The sequence below is a fragment of the Prunus dulcis genome, chromosome 1, assembly GCF_902201215.1.
Source record: "Prunus dulcis chromosome 1, ALMONDv2, whole genome shotgun sequence".
NCBI classification, from domain to species: Eukaryota; Viridiplantae; Streptophyta; class Magnoliopsida; order Rosales; family Rosaceae; genus Prunus; species Prunus dulcis.
Window position 1 is genome coordinate 15,641,782 of NC_047650.1, and position 21,544 is coordinate 15,663,325.

Below are 21,544 nucleotides of genomic sequence, written 5' to 3' on the forward strand. Positions count from 1 at the left end.
TACCTTTCATTTTTATGTGACAACTTTTTTTGTTTTTTTTGTTTTCGAGCACCTTTCCTATTGAGAGGGCAAAGAACCCTAGTGCATTGGTTTGGAGCGATGTCCAAAACGTAAGGCACAACCCAAGCAACTGGCAAGAATAATCCAATACTTATATCACGAATGGTGCATATATAGCTGCAACTTTGATTCGAAATTATCGATCCTTCAATTGGCATCTACATTTCTCTGCACGCATAACAAGTGAAGCAGAAATGGCTGGCGAAGACGACGCCGTTTCATCAACCGCGGGAGGTTTCCGGCTACGCTGGGACGTGTTCCTGAGCTTCAGAGGCGAAGACACCCGCTCAACGATCACGAAGAATATCTACGAGGAGCTCGAGAAACGCAGCGTCCGAGTCTTCCGAGACGACGAAGGTTTGAACCGCGGGGACGAGATCGCCTCTAGTCTGCTGGAGGCGATCGAAGACTCGGCGGCGGCCATCGTCGTCTTGTCGCCGAGATATGCCGAGTCAAGGTGGTGCCTTGAAGAGCTGGCTAAGATATGCGAGCGCAGCCGGAGACTGCACCTGATGATTCTGCCTGTGTTTTACCAGGTGGACCCCTCCGACGTTCGACGGCAGAGGGGCCCATTTGCAGAGCATTTTAGAGCTCATGAGCAAGAGTACGAAAACGCCGTCGTCTCTAGGTGGAGGAGCGCCATGGCGAAAGTCGGTGGTACAGCTGGGTATATTTTCAACGCCAGGTAGTAATTAATCGAATTAAATTAGTAATAGTACTAAAATTATAATCATAATTCATAACTAAATTCCCACTCAATCAGTTTGAAAACCCTTAAAACCCTAGCTTAGCTTAGCTACCATGCAAAAATTGAGATATGATTAGAGATTTAGTTATCTAATGTTTAAGGTTTTGGTATATGATATTAAGATATAACAAAGTGTTTTGGAAGAATTAATTAAATAAGTGTGGTGGGGTATTCTTTTCACTTTGTTTAATTCATTCATTCATATGTAATATAGTAATTTAAATTGGGCAATACTGTAAAAGATTAGCTAATGTACCTTTCTTTCCTCACCGCACTGTCGTTTGACTCGTTTTCATTCGGATTTACGTTCTGAAGTGTGAGACTTTTGGCTTGTTTCTGAGGACCACTTGTTTTCGTAAATAGCTGCTTCGTGTGTTTTGCTGCATAACATGATTTCATTCTGAGGACCACCCGTTAACTAATTGGTGTTTTCATTCTACGTCCTATTCCTCTTGTCTGATCACTGATAACATGATTTGCAGTTGATTTGTTACTTTTGGCTTGTTTCAAGATTTAGTAATTGTCAAGATAAACAGGCTTATTGGTCTGTAACAGATACAATTAATTCTCAGGCGTTCAATGTTTTGCTTATCACCCTAAGGGCCTAAGTGATGTATTTGTGATTATGTATATTGACAGCAAAGAAGCAGAGTTGATTCAATTGTTAGTCAAAAGGGTTTTGACTGAAATACGCAAAACCCCTGTGGGTCTTGCTGCATACACGGTGGGACTTGATTCCAGAGTTGAAGACATGATGAGGTTGTTAGATGTAAGATCCAAGGGCATTAGAGTTGTCGGAATTCATGGCATGGGTGGTGTTGGCAAGACAACACTTGCCAAGGCTCTTTTTAATAGACTTGTGGGTTGTTTTGAGTGCCACAGTTTCATCTCAAATGTTAGAGAAATTTCAGCAGAGCATGAGGGTTTAGTATCACTTCAAAACAGGCTTATTGGTAGTCTTTCTTCTAATACCATGTCTGTAAATGAACTTAATACTGGTATTTCTGCAATCAAAGCAATTGTATACGAGAAGCGAGTTCTTATTGTCTTGGATGATGTTGATAATGTAAACCAACTAAATGCTTTAGTTGGCAGCAGACAATGGTTTTATGAAGGAAGCCGAATTATTGTTACCACCAGGGATAAAGAAGCCTTACCCAGTCATCTTGTGAACGAGTTGTATGAGGTCAGGGAGTTGCATTTCTCTCAGGCACTTCAACTTTTTAGTTACCATGCACTGAGAAGAGAAAAACCCACAGATACTTTCTTAACTCTGTCTGAGCAAATTGTGTCTCTCACAAGTGGGCTACCATTGGCTCTTGAAGTATTTGGTTCTTACCTTTTTGATAAGAGGAGAATAGAGGAATGGAGAGATGCTCTGCAGAAACTGAAACAGATTCGTCTGCGCAATCTTCAGGATGTGTTAAAGATAAGTTATGATGCGCTAGATGAGCAAGAGAAGTGCATCTTTCTAGACATTGCATGTTTATTTGTAACAATGAATATGAGGAGAGAAGATGCAATTGACATATTAAAAGGTTGTGGTTTTAATGGTGAGATAGCAATTGCTGACCTCGTAGCAAAATCTCTCATTAAAGTTTATGAAGACAGTATCTTGTGGATGCACGATCAAGTTAAAGACATGGGAAGACAAATCGTTACAGAGGAAAACGTTGTAGATCCTGGCATGCGTAGTAGACTTTGGGATCGTGATGAAATATTGAATGTCTTCAAGGATGATAAGGTAGAGATTCCAGCACTATTATTTTTATTGTTTATATATTTGTTGATGCTCTAAATAGTTAGGCCAAGGTTGAGTCCAACTTAGTGATGAGGTGTGATGGATGATGGATGAAGGTGAGGACCTTCACCAAGTGTGTGAGGATTTGGGCAAACGATAAACATATAGAAGACAAGATATACGTGGTTCACCCGAATGAAGGGCTACGCCTACGGAGAAGGGTGTTCTCATTATGATAATGTTTGTTTACATTTGTACAAGGAGATTAGACCCAAATATAAAGATAGCAAGTGAGAAGCCCAGCCCAGAGATGGATCCAGAAGAGAGAGTCCAAGGCCTGAGGGTCTAGATCCAAGACCTTTTTCTAAGTGGAGAGTGGTATTCTTTTATAGGTGAGGGGGAGTCTTCATCTCTTGTAGTTTTCTGATGTGGGACTCCTCTTGCTTTGCTTAGAGTTGTGACTTGTGGTAATGCCTCTTTGGCTAAGGTGATGACCTCTCAAAGCATGGAACGTGGATGATCTAGCCAAGCTAGTTGCTCGGTCAGTTACGGTACCAACAATATTCTTCTGGCTAAATACAGATGTCGAAGACGCTTCGACCAAAATAATAGATGTTGAAGACGCTTGAATGTCCTAAAGGATGATGCATTATTGTTTTTCTTCACTCAGTTTCTTACATATTTTTCCATACCTTGATAATAGGGAACAAGAAGTATACAGGGGATAGTCCTAGACTTTGAATCAATGAAAAGGCCGGTGAAGGATCCAAGTGGTGATAGAATTTCTTGGGATAACTTTCGAAGAGGCCAACTTTTGCCTCTGCAGTTACATACCTAAAAGAAAGATACAAAACATATCTTGAAACTGAAGCAGAGAAAAAGAGACAGGTTACAATTTTCTCTGAACCCCTAAGAGCAATGGTCAATCTTAGACTTCTTCAAATCAATTATCTGAATTTGGAAGGCCACTTCAAGTTTCTTCCTGCAGAGTTGAAGTGGTTACAGTGGAAAGGTTGTCCTCTGAATTCTCTTCCTTCTGATTTTCCCCCTCGCCAACTTGCCGTCCTTGATCTTTCACGCAGCAAAATAGAACATTTGTGGCATGGGGGTGGTAACAAGGTATATGCTTCACTATCTGATCCATCATCTTTATCATTATAATTGTGTTGTGACCAGCAAGAATTTATATCACTGATCTTCGTAAGTGTCTGCCTTGTATCTGTCTCTTCCTTTCTATTTCTAAGGCACAACTAATGCAGTTTGGTAGATGCTCATACACTTTTGTTGTTTCCAGGTGGCTGAGAAATTGATGCTTTTGAATCTATATGGCTGCTTTAACATAACCACCATTCCTGATTTATCTGGGAATCGGGCCTTGGAAAAGCTTATTCTTGAGCGTTGCAGTAAACTGACTACGCTTCATGCCTTGATTGGGAATTTGCATACATTGGTCCACTTGAACCTTCGAGACTGTGAAAACCTCATTGAACTTCCAAGTGATGTCTCCGGCCTGACAAAACTTGAGAACCTAATCCTCTCTGGTTGCTTACAACTGAAAGAACTGCCAAGCAACATGGACAGCATGGTATCATTAAAAGAACTTCTCCTTGATGGCACTGCTGTAAAAAGTCTTCCTGAATCTATTTTCCGGTTTTCAAAACTCGAAAAGCTCAGCTTGAACCAGTGCAAACATTTGAAAGGGCTACCTGAGTTGATAGGAAAGTTGCATTCTCTGAGAGAAATCTCCCTCAACGATTCTGCTTTAGAAAAACTACCTGTTTCCTTTGGATATTTGGCAAACCTTGAGAAACTAAGTTTGCTCTGGTGTAAATCACTGACAACTATTCCTGATTCCATTGGCAACCTCAGTTCGCTAATGGAATTTCATACTTACGGTAGCGGAATCAAAGAACTTCCTGTGTCCATTGATTCATTATCAAACTTGAAGGAATTATCAACCGGACACGGTCAAATTTTGAGCAGATTGCCTGATTCAATTGGAGGTTTGAATTCTCTAGTTGTGCTAAAAATAGATCAGACATTAATCACAGAACTTCCACATGAGATTGGTGCCTTGAAGTCACTTGAGAAGCTTGAGATGAGGAAATGTGGATTTCTTAGATCATTACCAGAATCAATTGGAAGCATGAGGGCATTGACTACAATAGTCATAACTGAAGCTGATATTACTGAGTTGCCAGAATCGATAGGGAAGTTGGAAAACCTTACCATGTTACAGTTGAATAAATGTAAACACCTCTGCAAGCTTCCAGCTTCAATAGGACAATTGAATTCCTTGCACAGATTGCTGATGGTGGAAACTGCAGTGACAGAACTACCCGAAAGCTTCGGAATGCTTTCCAGTTTAATGGTTTTAAATATGGGAAAGAAGCATCCAAATAGGGAAGATACGGAAGAGATTAAATTTATACTCCCCACTTCTTTCTCAAATCTATCACTGCTATGTGAACTGCATGCCGGTGCTTGTAATATATCTGGTAAAATTGCAGATGATTTCGAGAAGTTATCATCGCTTGAAGTCTTGAATCTAGGCCGTAATAACTTTTACAGTCTTCCAGCCAGCCTGAGGGGCCTGTCTCTTCTCAGAAAGCTTTTATTACCTCACTGTAAAAAGCTCAAGGCTCTGCCTCCGCTTCCCCCAAGTTTAGAAGAGGTGGATGCTGCAAACTGCACCTCATTAGAAAGTATCTCTGATATTTCAAACCTGGAAAACTTGGCGATGCTGAACCTTACAAGTTGTGAGAAAGTTGTGGACATTCCAGGACTTGAATGCTTGAAGTCCTTGGTAAGGTTGTATGCAAGTGGTTGCACAGCTTGCTCATCAGCTATTAAGAAAAGACTTGCTAAGGTTTCTCTCTCTCTCTCTCTCTCTCTTCCCCCGTGTATATACTATATATGTATGTACATGTATAAGAAAGTGAAACACAATCATAGATTTGAATTTTGCTGTTGTAGAGCTACATGAGGAAAATATGCAATCTTAGCATTCCCGGGAGCAGGATACCAGCTCTCTCTCTCTCTCTCTTTCTCTCTTTCTCTCTCTCTCTCTCTCTCTCTCTCTCTCTCTCTCTCTCACACACACACACACACACACACACTTTACAACAACAAGGGCAATACTTCAATCTAACTTACAATTCCTAGTCACATCCAAGCAAATCTGAATCTTAAGAGCAAACAACTTTTAACATTTGTTCCTAATTAATTCCAAGCTCATCATTCAATCATTACATTTGAACACACACTTTACAACAAGAAGGGCAATACTTCAATCTAACTTACAATTCCTAGTCACATCCAAGCAAATCTGAATCTTAAGAGCAAACAACTTTTAACATTTGTTCCTAATTAATTCCAAGCTCATCATTCAATCATTACATTTGAACACACACTTTACAACAAGAAGGGCAATACTTCAATCTAACTTACAATTCCTAGTCACATCCAAGCAAATCTGAATCTTAAGAGCAAACAACTTTTAACATTTGTTCCTAATTAATTCCAAGCTCATCATTCAATCATTACATTTGAACACACACTTTACAACAACAAGGGTAATACTTCAATCTAACTTACAATTCCTAGTCACATCCAAGCAAATCTGAATCTTAAGAGCAAACAACTTTTAACATTTGTTCCTAATTAATTCCAAGCTCATCATTCAATCATTACATTTGAACACACACTTTACAACAAGAAGGGCAATACTTCAATCTAACTTACAATTCCTAGTCACATCCAAGCAAATCTGAATCTTAAGAGCAAACAACTTTTAACATTTGTTCCTAATTAATTCCAAGCTCATCATTCAATCATTACATTTGAACACACACTTTACAACAACAAGGGTAATACTTCAATCTAACTTACAATTCCTAGTCACATCCAAGCAAATCTGAATCTTAAGAGCAAACAACTTTTAACATTTGTTCCTAATTAATTCCCAGCTCATCATTCAATCATTACATTTGAACCTTCCGGGTTGGTGCTAGCTCTACGAGTCACCATAGATACCTGAATTATATTTGAAAGAAAAACATTTTAATCTTTAAGTCCAGCTGTAGACAGTCCATAAACACTTGGTAGAATGGCTGGAAGAGCATCGAATTGTATAAAAGTAAAAGGAATTTGCATTGCTTCAGTGGGACGAACACACATACTTTTGTGTTTAGTTAATGGCCGTGTGTTCGTCCCACTACTGAAGCAAACTAGAGAAAACCTCAGTAGTTTTATAGTTTAAATTCCCCCAATTCCAGAACAGTAAGCGAAGACAACAAAGATGCATGATCCAAACTCTTTGATGACAGGTTATGTTCCTTCAAAATGTTTGTATTGTTGTGGTTATGGTGCTTTCAATTTGTAACACTTGAAACCTCACATTATGAAACACAGCTATAGCAACTTATTCAAGCACTTAGGAAACCACACATTATGAATGAGGGTAAAGTGGGTGCAATGAAGAAGGCATTTCAGTTTTGTCAAAATAGGTAAGTGGATTCGAAATCAACATCTGAACTAGCCTTAAGAACATTTATGCAAGAACTGAACTAATTTTCGCAACGTACCGAACCAAGAGTTGTAAACTCATTCATTTTGCATCCGAATGCCACATGATCTAATTAGCATTGTCCTATTGTCGTGAACCGTTGTAAAAAATTAACCACATCAACACAACAACCAAAGTATCTGTCAAAATTAAGGAACTCACAAGTGCAAAATAGCAACACAGAGGAACGGAGAGAACTTCATATTTTTTATTATCAAGAATTATGCCTTAGGCAATTTTCTTGACTTGTGTTGTGATCAATTACTGTTGAAAAATTAGGCTTCAGGCAATTTTCTTGAATTGTGTTGTGATCAATTATTGTTTTTTTTGTTTTTTGTTTTGAATGGTGATTTTGTTTAACTTCAAGCTCTGTTTCATTATTTTTTCCGTTGTGGGGAATTGTGCCACAAGTAAAGTGATTAGTGTTCTGGTTAGGCTTCTCTCAGATTTGCTAAATGTGGTCCTTTATCAATCTTGCAGATTTTAGCTCTGTATTTTTCAATGAGACCGTATTGTATTTTCTAGTAATTGAAATAGATAATAATAACATGAGAGAGAGAGAGAGAGAGAGAGAGGCATTTTAGCTTTGTGGGAACGTGAAGTTTGGCAACCAATCACAAGGTGACACGTGGATAAGGGGATTTTCTTTAGGTCAAATAATTGTACTAATTAAATATTAAGATATTATCATGTCATCCCATTTAAAGAAAGGAATAATTCCATTCCACATGAAAATTATTCTCTACAAACGCTAGCCAAGGAGGAGACACTATATAAAGATGGCATCTCACCACACATGAGATAACTCTAAACTCAATTTTGACCCAAAACTCTGGCAAAAACTCTCTCCCTCTCACGCCACTCTCTCTTAGGGATGGCAAAATTCCCCGTCGGGCCCAAGACCCAATCCAGCCCTAACGGGGGGAAATTTCAAGGCAAAACTGGGATCCTCGATATCTTAAAAATCCCCGCTGGTTATGGGGCAAGGATGCCATTAGTGAAAGAAGCTGACTCAAATTCCACTTTGGAATCTTAGCCGAACCCTTTGCGTGTCTGACACCTGGCGAATGCCGGGCATAAATGACCAAACTGCCCTTCTAACTAAAAAAACCAGTTTTCTAGCAGCTAGACTTCTACCGAAAATTCGATAAAGTCTCCCCTGTAAATTGAACATTTCCCAAAAGTCTCCACATGTCAACAAACATTTATATATGTATCTCAATCATTCAGCATGCATTTAAATATATTCAAGCAATCAAACATCATATTATTTTGGCCTCCGGCCTCAATAAATCGAATAAATCATTCTGATAACAACATTCAAATTAATTCTTATAACCTCCCAAGAACAGTGTTAGATTTCATAATAACTTAATTGGACTACCTTTTATTACCTGACCTCGTGGCTGCACCTTGTAACACTAGGCTGCTTACGTACCCTTACTGAGGGATCAAGCCACACGTAGTTCTCTCTTCTACTCATATCAATCACACAGTGAATAAGTATGCCGTACACTGAACTCCCTTATCTTAGTTTTAAGAATATCTTATAACTGAAATTATTTCCACCTAGGCGTACCTCTAATCCTGATCCGTCAACTCCATTAATACTGTCGATAGCCTCTTCGCAGGCCTCGGAGATACCGCTTCTGTCCGGGCCGCAACCTATAACTATCTATCTTTGCAGGCCGAGCTGCAATCCTCACAAGCCTCGGAGATACCGCTTCTATCCGGGCCGCAACCCTTCCTCGCAAATCCGGAAGTCCCCAAAGGTTCTAATATGCGTAGGACACATGTCCCATGAGTTTGGTCTCGATCGGACGGTCGGATAGATCACGACCGCACGATCGGATGGTTATTGTAAACCTAGCCCTATGGTTGGCATTTTCGGAGTATTCGGGACTCCAATTTATGATCATTCGAATCCTACACGGTCTTGGAATTATCTAGATCGACATATATGAGATAATTACGGTCCAACGGTTCAAATGTATCGAACCTGAAAATTGCATAATATGCGACATCTGATTGGGGCTCAAACGTTGTCCGAATTAAGATCCGTGAATTCCTACACGCTTGTGAGGACCAAGGAATTATTCTAGGACTGAGTGTGGTCCCCACCATGCTGCCCAAGCTCCGCCACACGCGCTGGCAGCGCGTAGTTGGCTTGATCAATTCCGATGACCAAAAATGTAATAACCCAAAACAAAATATCCTAAATTAATTAATTTATTCTAGAAGAAAGACGATTTTGCCCTCACATTATCTAATTAGGAAAAAGTTGACTTTTTGATCGAGAAAGAATTTGGCAATTCCACTTAGCCGATGCGTAGAGCATGACGAAACGAGTCCGTAGACACGGAGTGGACTCAAATCGGAGTTGTAATGAAGAAAATACGGTCAAAATACCGCGAAGGGCAAAACGGTAATTTGGACAAAAGTCAGATTTTTATCTCTTCTCTCTCTCTCTTCCCCTCAGTTTTCTCTCTCCTCTCTCTCTCTCTCTCCTCCCTCCCGCGCGACCAGCCGCCCGCCCCTCCTTCCCATCGCCATAGCCGCCGCCACAGGTCACCCCGATCGACGACACCGGTACCGACAGCACCGCCTCGACCTCGCCGTCACGCCACGACCGGTCTCCATCCTTGCGCCGCCCGGAGGTCGTCGGAAAACCCAGAAAATCGATCGGTTTGGGGTTAAACTTCCAACCCTTCGTTCTCCTTCAATTCTCAACCAGTTCTTTCGAGTAAGGTATGGATTCTCATCTATTTTTCGTGCTCTAGCTGATGGTTGGATGGGTTTTCATCGATTTTAGCCGTAGATCACTCAATTTTCAATTTGAAATTCGACCGAGTTTCGACCTCCGTGATTGGCCATTTTCGGCCACTTTTTGGGGTATGTCCAAGAACAAAAGTGGCTCCAAATGTGGTGTTATACCTAGGATAGGAGTTTGGAGCCTTGGTTTTGAGTTTTTCCGGCGAGTCGTTATCGCTTTGGACACCCAAGTTGCCGGGGCTTGGGTGAGGGTAGTGTAGTGACTCTGTGTATTTTTTCAATCCTCGTGTTGTCACGAGCGCGTAGGATTTCGCGGATCTGGATTTGGATTCCGTTTGAGCCCCGAACGGATTTTCCATATTGTGCGATTCCCGGGTGCAGTACTGTCGAGCCGTTGGATCGCACTCAATTTCAGATATGTCGTTCTACATGATTTCAGGATCGTGTAGGATTCAACGGATTGCGAATCGGAGTCCCGGATGGTTCGAAATCGCGAACCCTGGGGCTAGGGTTTGGAAATTAAGCGATTAAGCGATTGTGGTCAATCCGACCGTCCATTTCGGGCCAAACTAGCAGGATATGGGTAATTCTCGGTAAGGAACCTCTAGAGAATTCCAGATCGGCCATCGGAGATCGTGGACCCCACGGAGTTCCGGATCGACCGGTCTGGCAGTTTATCGCTTAGTAAAGACTTCAGGTCTTTTAAGACCGTTTTAAAATGTCTAAAATGCTAAAGTGGGCATAGGTTTGACTTTAAAATGAGTGCACGCATTTCTAGGAGCCGGGGGTTAGGTTTTTTAATTTAATACTTTTATTGTACAGTATTATTAATTTAATATTCATGGTTAATCAGGCACCAGGGGCCAGACTGAGCCACAGGAGGGACCTTCAAGAGGTCCAGCTAGCTCGGACCAGAAGTGAGTGGACTTTTCTTTTCTAAGTGATTTTATAAATGAATTTCATTACTTGATCTTGAATAAGTGTTATTGACTCTTTTTCCGAGCATGATCTGTGCAGTCAAATATCTTATTTATATGCTGCTTAATTAATTATGTTAAAGTGATATAAAAAGGAGAGTTTGTGATTTATATTAGAAGAAATAGCAGTTTAGTTTCAGATTTACTAAAATATAGTTATTCAGCAGACTTTTCTAAGATATTGTATTTTAAAACCATCATGTACCCAGTTATGGTTATTACCCTCAGTTATGTCGATGTCTACGGACATCCAGTTTACCCTCAGTTTGTCAGTGCACTTGACATTTGCCTCACGAGTTTTGGGGACGCTCGGACCGTGAGTGCCAAGATTTGCGGCTCGGAGTGACTTGGTGTCCCTAGACCTGCTAGGATTTTTGGCTCGGATTGACTTGGTGTCCCGAGACCTGCCAGGATTTTCGGCTCGAGTTGACTTTGTGTCATCGAGACCTGCCAGGATTGCGGATCAGGCTGGCTACTGTCCCCTGAATTCTGCCAGAGCGGCTCGAGTTGACTTTGTGTCACCGAGACCTGCCAGCGGATCAGGCTGACTATAGTCCCCTGAATCCTGCCAGTTTGCGGCTCGGATAGACTGTGTGTTGTCGAGACCTGCCAGGGGAGTTGACGGATTTTACAGGGGTACACCTAGGTGGTAGTTTTAAGAGAATTTCAGTGCTTTTATGCAATTATTGCTTTCAGTCATTTTATGCAAGTTTTCTCGACATTTGAGCATGTTTTACATCTGCATAGATATATAAAAATATATATATATATATATGTATATGTTGATATGAATGCTTTGTATTTGAATACAGACGAACTTCATATTTACATATCTATTTATTTTTACAATGGGGGTTATTATGTTTATAAATTGTTTCGAGAACGTTATTTTTGTCCACTCACACTTTTAAATGTTTTACGCCCTCAGGCAGTAGACGTGCACAGGAATCCACCACCGGGCCTTCTTCTAGCTCCTGCGCCACCCATGAAACGTAGGATTTTGTTGTAAAATACTTAAATTCTTGTAAATAGCTAGTAACTGCTCTGATATCTGGTTAGAGTGAAAACCAAAACAGTTGAATGTTTTATTTACTTATTCTGGCAGTTGGTGTGAATATTACTGCTTGTTTAACAGGTGAAAATTTTTGGGTTTGGACAATTTTCAGGGGAGACTCTGCCGAATTTCGCCAGGTGTCGGACACGCACAGGGTCCGACTCGAATTCCAATCTGGAATTAGGATCGGGTCCTGTCAGAAAAACTCTGTTATTGTAAGCCCAGCTTCCTACCTTAGGTTCATAAGGTGATTTGGAGCCACTTTTGTTCTTGGACCTGCCCCAAAAACTGGCCGAAAATGGCCGGATAGCGATCCTAAATCTGGCTAAACTTAGGGTTATAAATCGAACCACCTAGGCTATAAATTGGTCAAATCCTACCCAATCATCAGATAGAGCTCGAAAAGTAGGTAAGAAACCATAACTCACTCGACGGATTTGGCCATCGTAGCTACAGTAACAATTTTTAAAATTCCCACTATGCCCTTTTTGTTTCTAGACCTTTTCTCCATTGTTATAACTTGGAATTGGGTGTGCCGCATGTCTACGAACTCGTATCATCGAGCTCTACGCAATGGTATCACCCAAATCCCCAAATTCTTTCTCAAACAAAAAGTCAACTTTAAACCCAATAAAATATTCTGGAGGCAAAATAGTCTTTTATTAGAATAAATTAATAATTAAAATTTGATTTAGGATTGGGTTGTTACAAACTATCCCCTTATAAAAATTTCATCCCCGAAATTTACGTACCCGTCACTCGAAAAGTTGAGGGTACTGGGCCCACATATGCTACTTGGGTTCTCAAGTATTCTCCTCCAGAACTTCACTCACCAATCACGTCTTAATATCCTTGAAGCAATTAGCCACCTCATGCTTCTACCAATATTATGTCATTCTAAGCCTTGCCAACATCATCCCTTATATGAATATCACCAAAATGCAAGTTTAAATGCCGGGACTCTAGTACCTCTCCCGACATTTGTTCGCTGTTAAGGACTCTAGTCCTCTAATCCAATCCTGATGATAACTTGACCTCAGATCAATTTTAGAGAAGACCCTGGCACCCCTCAACTGATCAAACAAATTATCTATACAAGGCAACGGATATTAGTTCCGCACAGTGACCTTGTTCAACTGCCTGTAATCAATACATAATCTCATGGTGCCATCCTTCTTCTTTACCGACATAACTGGAGCACTCCAAGGTGAAAAACTGGGTCGAATGAAACCCTTATCCACTAGCTCTTGTAACTATCTTTAATTTCCTGAACTCAGCTGGTGTCATTCTATACGGTGCTTGAGATATCGGATTTGTTCTTGGAACAAGCTCACTAGTAAACTCGATCTCCCAGGGAGGAGGTAACCTAGGAAGATCCTCAAGAAACACATCCGGAAATTCCCGTACCATTGGAATATCCCCCAACCTCAATCCATTATCCTAGGTGTCAATGTCATGAGCTAAGTATCCTCAACACCCCTTCCTTAGCAACTGTCTCGTCGTCATGGCTGAAATGAGGCAAAATAGAAGAACTCTACGCTTACAATAAAAGGTCACATCATGTCGTTCAGGACTACGAAATATGACCTCCTTTCAAAAACAATCCATTGAGGCACGGTGCTTGGCCAACCAATCCATGCTCATAATAACATCCAAGTCTACCATATCCAGAGGAATCAAATCTGCCTCTAGGAATACGTCACTCACTAACACCATGTTGTCTCCATACACTGCACCTACCATAAAGACATCTTCTATAGGTATAGAGATCGCCAGCTTATTCCATAGAGCTGAGAGTCTCACACCTATAATCACCTCTGGTGACGCTTGTGCCTTCTGCTAAGACATTTTATACACTCTGCCTATAGCTTTGGAGCGCCCACCAGGTCCCCTCTGTTAGTTGCCACCCCTGCTAGCTACACTAGTCTGGACCCTACCTCTGGACGAGGCCTCAACAAACTGTGATGCTCCCTGAGCACCACTCTGTATGTCCATTCCCTGGGTCAGCCTAGTGGTAATCGCTCTGCCCTGGAGGAGCATCGAGCACTCCCTCCGAAAATGCAGAGACTGTCTGCAATAATACCACCCAATGGTGCCATATTGATAAGGCCTGGAGTGATACCTGCCCCTCACGGCGCACTGGGGGACTCCTCCTGCTAGCGACTGGCTGTAGCTGCCTCCCAACACCTCTAGCTGTACCACCACCTGAGTGGTTCCCAGAACTACCACTCTATTTAAAGCCTTCGCTGAAACTGACTCCAGTTCGAAAACACCAAATTTGGAACCTCTTGCATTCAGAATCAAAGGGGCTAAGCAACTAATCGGCATGAGGAAAATTTTAGATTATGCAATCAAAGGGTAATCTAATCAGGGAAAAGTGTTGGCTCACACTATGAACATCCACCTCATGCAAAATTGTATATATCCCTTTGCCTCTAAATATTTCACATTGCTCAAAGCTTTTGAATACTTCAACAACAAAGTCTCTCTGGAGTCAAGAGAAGTCACAATCCTGTTAACAACCAAATCAAAAGCTCTGACTAAGCAAACAGAAAAAAGAGAAGTCTCCTTCATCCTTTGATGGCTAATATAATGCTTAATCTTCCTCTGAAAGCTAAACGCTTCCATTTGTGATTTGCTTACCTTAATCACCTCAAACAACAAGTTTCCTATTTTAAGGTACCACAATCAATGTGACCTCCTATTGGTTCAACCTGAACAACACGCATTTGTATCTATATTTAGATTATCATTCATGCCCTTATTCAAAACATCCTTCCATTAAAGACATTGAAAATGAAATTTAGTCTACCACCCTTGGCGTACACATTTTATTTCCTTCAATTCCTTTATTTCCATATAATCCCTTATAATCCATCAATTCCCTCGCATCACCATTGGTGACACCCCCTCGCAGGTCTCGGTGACACGAGGTCAATTTTGAGCCGCTTTTCTCGTAGGATTCAGGGAATCTGCATTCCTTGCTCCCACTGTCCGGATATCCCTAAGACTCGTGGGGCAATTGTTAAACATCCTGACCTAACCTAAGACAACCGATTTATTATGCTGGGGCACCTAGGGTGGTTTTAAGAATATGTTTATCCCGAAAAAGTTTAGAATTTATAGTCTACCTCTTAGTTAACCTGAAATCGTTCTGCCATCTAATCCAACAAATTACCTCAATCCTTATTTCCAAATTGTGCAAAACATTCTCAACTCGGCAGCATATAATAAGGTATTAAACTCATGCATTCTTATTTATACCTATATTACCAAACAATAATCCTGCTGAAAACATTGAGGTAAGTTCAACCTACCACCGAGGTATACTCGCTTTATCTCCGTCAACTCCCCTAATTACTATCTATTCCTCGTGTCACCATGGTGACACACCCTCCCATGACTCAGGTTAGGCTAATCCGCCTCCTCGCAAGACTCAAGGGGCACTAAGCCCACCTGAGTTGCATCTCTCGCTCCCACTGTTTTTATCTCCCTAAGTCTCGTGGGGCAAAAGTCAAGCATGCTAACTTAACTAAATACTCTACTTTAAAATAAATAAATAAAACTATCTCCTCTTCATCTTAAAACTCGGCCGCCTTCCTAACCGATTTCTAAATTTCTTACCTTTACTATACTCAGGTACTCTCATCTCGGCAGCAAATAAATAAAATACTTAACCTTAGCAATACATTCCAGAAAGCCCTCGATCTAATGCCCACTTCCACACATCAAATTATGAATATAAATTGCATAAAATCATTTAGGAAAATAAAGGTCCACTCACTAACTTTGCCATCCTGATAGTCAACTCTCTTTGTTGGCTTAACTGACTCGAACACTTCCCTTGTGATAATACTTCATCTTGCCCCTAAATCCTTTACTAATCCTAATAGGTTGGATGGTTAAATGACCTAGGACGACACTCCCTTCTACAATGGTATACTCTTAAACTATACTTACTACAACACCCCAAACTAGATGCAATTTCTAACACTACCTAAGCTCTCGAATCCAACATACCGACAACTTTAATTTTACTTTCCCCAATCCTCGACATAAAAATTTATGCCTCCAATTATTGTCCCTCTCGAACCGTTTTTCAACCTGTATATTATGTTTTTCATATGAAAACCTCAACAAATTTTCAAACACTTACTGATATCTTTTACTCAGCCAAGCCGACAAAGCAAGACCACATGTAAGAACGCCAACAATTCACTAAAACAAGAATGCACACAAGGTGCCACGTCTACAGGAATTTAACCTATTGCTGTGATACCAATTGAAACGACCCGACCCAAATTCCACTTTGGAATTTGAGCTGAACCCTGTGCGTGTCTGATACCTGACGAATGCCGGGTATATATGACCAAACTGCTCTTCTAACTAAAAACCTAGTTTTTCTAGCAGCTAGACTTCTGCAGAAAATTCGGCAAAATCTCCCCTGTAAATTTAACATTTTCCAAAAGTCTCCACCTGTTAACAAACATTTATATATGTATCTCAATCATTCAGCATGCATTTAAATATATTCAAGCAATCAAACATCATATTATTCTGGCCTCCGGCCTCAATAAGTCGAATAAATAATTCTGCTAACAACATTCAAATCAATTCTTATAACCTCCCCAGAATAGTGTTAGATTTCATAATAACTTAATTGGACTACCTTTTATTACCTGACCTCGTGGCTGCACCTTGTAACACTAGGCTGCCTACGTACCCTTACTGAGGGATCAAGCCATATGTAGTTATTTTCTTTACTCATATCAGTCATACACTGAATAAGTATGCCGTACACTGAACTCCCTTATCTTAGTTTTAAGAATATCTTATAACTGAAATTATCTCCACCTAGACGTACCTCTAATCCTGATCCATCAACTCCATTAATACTGTCAATACCCTCCTCGCAGGCCAGGCCGCAATCCTTGCAGGCCTCATAGATACTGCTTATATCCGGGCTGCAACCTATAACTAACTATCTATCCTCGCAGGCCTCAGAGATACCGCTTCTATCTGGGCCGCAACTTATAACTAACTATCTATCCTCGCAGGCCGAGCTGCAATCCTTATAGGCCTCGGAGATAGTGTTTTTATCTAGGCCGCAACTTATAACTAACTATCTATCCTCGCAGGCCTCAGAGATACCGCTTCTATCCAGGCCGCAACCTTTCCTCGCAAATTGGGAAGTCCCTAAAGGTTCTAATATGCCTAGGACACATGTCCCATGAGTTTGGTCTCGATCAGACGATTGGATTTATCACGATTGCACGATAGGATGGTTATTGCAAACCTAGCCCTAGGGTTGGCATATTTGGAGTATCCGGGACTCCGATTTACGATCCGTTGAATCCTACACGGTCCTAGAATTCTCTAGATTGACATATACTAGAATAACTACTATCCAACGGTTCAAATGTATCGAACCCAAAAATCGCACAATATGAGAGATCCGATTGGGGCTCAAAAGTTGTCCGAATTGAGATCCGCGAATTCCTACACGCTCGTGAGGACCAAGGGATTATTTAGGACTGAGTGTGGTCCCCACCATATTGCCCACAAGCTTCCACAAGCACTGGCAGCGCTTGGGTGGCTTGATCAATTTCGATGACCGGAAAACTCTGTTATTGTAAGCCCAGCTTCCTACCTTAGGTTCACAATGTGATTTGGAGCCACTTTTGTTCTTGGGCCTACCCCAAAAACTGGCTGGAAGTGGCCGGAATAGCGATCTCAAATACGGCAAAACTTAGGGTTATAAATCGAACCACCTAGGCTAGAAATTGATCAAATTCTACCCAATCATCAACTAGAGCTCGAAAAGTAGGTAAGAAACCATGCCTCACTTGATGGATTTGGCCGTTGGAGTCGTCGAAAAACTCTGAAACACCGCCAAAAAACCCATCTCTTTTCTGAGCTTCGAATCGAGCTCATCTTCACCGAATTAGATCGGGTCTTGGATGGGTTTTGTAGAGGAAGAGGAGGGGAAGAGATTTTGTGAAGGTTGCGGTGGCAACCGGGCTGAGATGGTGTCTCCAAAGAATGATCAAAGTGAAGGGAATGAAGAAAATAACCAGAAAATCTGGTTAAACTTAAATCGCAATTTTTAAAATTCCCACTATTCCCTTTTCGTTCCTAGACCTTTTCTCCTTTGTTACAACTCGGAATTGGGCGTGCCACATGTCTACGAACTCGTATCATCAAGCTCTACGCAATGGTACCACCCAAATTTCCAAATTCTTTCCCAAACAAAAAGTCAACTTTAAACCCAATAAAATATTATGGGGGCAAAATAGTCTTTTACTAGAATAAGTTAATAATTAAAATTTGATTTAGGATCGGGTTGTCACAATTAGCATCCCAATCCCTAAACCCGACCCGATAATTATAAGAGTAATTTTAAATTAATACATATATAATATAATATAAACATCATTCAAAAATTAAAAATAAATAAGAAACCCCCTCCTCTCCTCATCTCTTCTTATTTCCTATTTCTTCTTTCTCTGTCTATCACTCATAGACTTCATTGTCTTTTTCTTTTGCCTTTTTGTTGCATCTGACATAGCAACAAACCCTCATGTTTAAGCTTAGAAAAGAATTAAAAAATGTTGGCCACAAAGAAGTTAATTGGTTGTTGTTTGTGAGTGGATGAATTCAACAAATTAACAATACCAAAAGAAATATATACTCAACCACTGTTGTCATTGGATTTAGATGCTTATATATTGAATGAGTTCACTACTACAAAAAACAAAATAGACGATGGTGCTCCACCGTCGTTGTGATGCTTTAAAAACCATCGTTAAATCGACCACCAATCAAATTATGACGGCTTTTCACTGTCGTTTATCTGTAAAACGATGGTTTTACTAAAAACCGTCGTTGTTCTGATGTAAACACGACAGTGTTCTACAAACTGTCATCGTTTATGAGTAAAGCCGATGGTTTATAAAAAATCGTCTTTATTTATGGGTAAAGACGACAGTTTTTGTTTAAAAGATGACAGTATTTTGTTAAAACCGTCGTCATATATGGGTAAAGACGTCGGTATTTAGTTAAAAAGGGTCGTTGATTGTATATAAAGACAACGACATTGTGTTAAAAACGGTCATTGATTATATGTACAAATGATGATTTTTCCAATAAAACCATCGTTTTATTATCTTTAAATTTGTCATCTAATAAATTCCCAAGTTGTTACATTTTTGTTTTTTGTTTCCTATGATGCTATATAACGATTTTAAACAGAAAACCAATTATAATGCTTTATTAACGAATATATACACTAAAAAGTGATTTCTTTCATAGAAGACTCAATAGTTATAACATAGTCAACCATTCTTTATAACTAGAAATAATGAAGCTCACAAATTTTACTAATTTGATCTTAAGTTCATCAATTTGTTCTTTGGTTGACTTAGCTCTGCCTTCATGCACATTTTCCAAGTTGGTGGTGTTGGAAGGACCTGTAATCTGCTGAACCAACTTAGAAATTTGCCTCTCATACTTCCTGAAATCCTAACAAAAATAAAAGGCACAGCATGACAAACTAACATAAAGGAAGAGAAAAAACATGTTGAAAAGTGGATTAGAATAACATGACAATTAGAATAACATGACTTATCCAAACATTGCATAAACAGGATGCAATACAATCACAATGACAAGAAAAGATCATGATAGTAATATTTTCATCTCCAATTATAGCACGCCACGTAGAAAAAAAAAATCCTTTAAATTAATTAACTGAATCAATTTAGTTGGCCAATTAATTAATAAGGATAATATCTTAATTATAGGATATTAATAACATTAATTTAGATATTATCCTAATAAGGAGATATAATCATCATCAAATTAGGAGATTTGAATCCCAATCAAATCCCTAATGAACTCAATCTCTACAATTTGGAGAAAGAAAAAACTCCTTAATAAGAGTTTTATTCTCTACGAAACCTTAGCCTCCGAGGCTCCTATAAATAGATGGCTTCATTCATCATTCGAGATAACTATAAACCTACTTATAAACTTAAATCTACAACCCGATAAAATACTCTAAACTCTCCATCTCTCTCTCCCTAGCCGCCGGCAACGCCACCACTGCCGCCGACCACATATCTCTCCTCCCTCCATATATTACATACACGGCTCAGGCCGCCCGGTTAACACCACACATTGCTCCGGCAGTTTGGTTCACACCGTACATACATCTCCGTACCATTTTTTAGCTATTGTCTCTCCTAGATTCAATCGACCTAACTTAGTCTCGGAGGGCCTTTGGCCAACACCCCCCGGGTGTTGTCTATTTACTCCGGCCTTTTTGACAGGAATCGAGGATAGGAAGATCAAATGTTGAAAAATCACTAAGCGAATATTCTCCCGCGAGGATTTTTGCACAAACAGTAATCATCAGTAATAATAAGAAATAATATAAAGTAATAATATCAACAAGCAAACGATACATTACAGAACAAAGGAGAGAATCAAGGGAAACATGCATTCTAATATTGAGTTCCAGAATTAGATATTCAAACGACATATATATTAAATTAATCAATTCAATTAGATATCAGGAAGTTGTACGCAAATAGAAAAAACATAAGCATTGTTTCACAAAACCAATAGAATAAAGCCTTCAACGCTTATGTTTGGGTGCCAGCAGACCTCAATGGAGCGTAATCTCAGTGCCTGGTTTTCATCATCAAACTGCTTAAGCTTTTGTAGCCTCCCCTGCTCTAGACTCTGTGCACTTTTCGCTGCCTAGAGTATATTACCTGCCATTAAATTGCCCAGTTCATGTATCAGATGGTGGAAAACTTCTGGAAATAAACAACTGAAAAGTCCATGAAAAGAAAAAGGTGCGAGAAAGTTCTTTTATTTCCCATTTATATGAGAAATACCTGCTTGGGAAGTGGGAACCAGTTATGGGGTATCAAAGATAGGATACATGCCTAAAGAGTAATTCAACATGAATTCAAGCAAAGAAAAATTTTGCATCGCAAATGAGTAGAAAAGGTTAACCACGATTAATTGAGATAGCATAGGTTAGTAGTCGAGCATGTAAGACAAATACAATGAAAAGCATATACAATGAGCAAGTTGGGGTGGAACCCTGGTTATTAACCAAGTTACTCAAAGTTCACTGGAACAGCTTTTACTTGAAATGCAAAAAAACCTTTCCCACACATCAACAAAGAATATCGAAAGCAATACCATAATGAGGCCATTGCATGCACACCATATCTAGAAACTTACCAACAAAATAATAATGATATAAAAAGGCCAAACAAAAAGACCTCAGCTTCTGCTTTGGCTCAAGATTTCAAACATAATAAAGCATGAGCTTTTCTACTACCTCTAATAACTGAACTAAACTGCATCTCTATGTTAAAACCTAAACAAAAATTGTACCTAAAGCACCTCTAACGTAAAATCAACAGTTTATCCCTTCTTCAGGGCATTACACTGTTCAACAAGTTCTGCATGACTCTTCTTACTGCTTTGGAGATCAGAATCAAGTCTGCTATACACATTCCTAAGCTGCCAAAGACTAAAACAATATCAGCACGAATCTACTTGTAGGAATTTCAGCACAAATCCTACCCTGTAGAACTGAGCTTAT

The 21,544-nt window shown here is 39.9% G+C and overlaps 1 protein-coding gene across 1 annotated transcript; it reads left to right on the top strand.

Annotated features, from left to right (window-relative positions):
• The first annotated feature begins 35 nt into the window (after positions 1-35).
• On the top strand, positions 36-21,504 carry LOC117615071 (disease resistance protein RPV1-like). The gene is given in 7 exon segments (XM_034344068.1): positions 36-745; positions 1,448-2,552; positions 3,253-3,339; positions 3,342-3,668; positions 3,844-5,418; positions 5,526-5,576; positions 21,379-21,504. Coding segments are annotated over 7 exon segments (3,762 nt in total). The 5' UTR covers positions 36-254.
• The last annotated feature ends 40 nt before the right edge of the window (positions 21,505-21,544 follow it).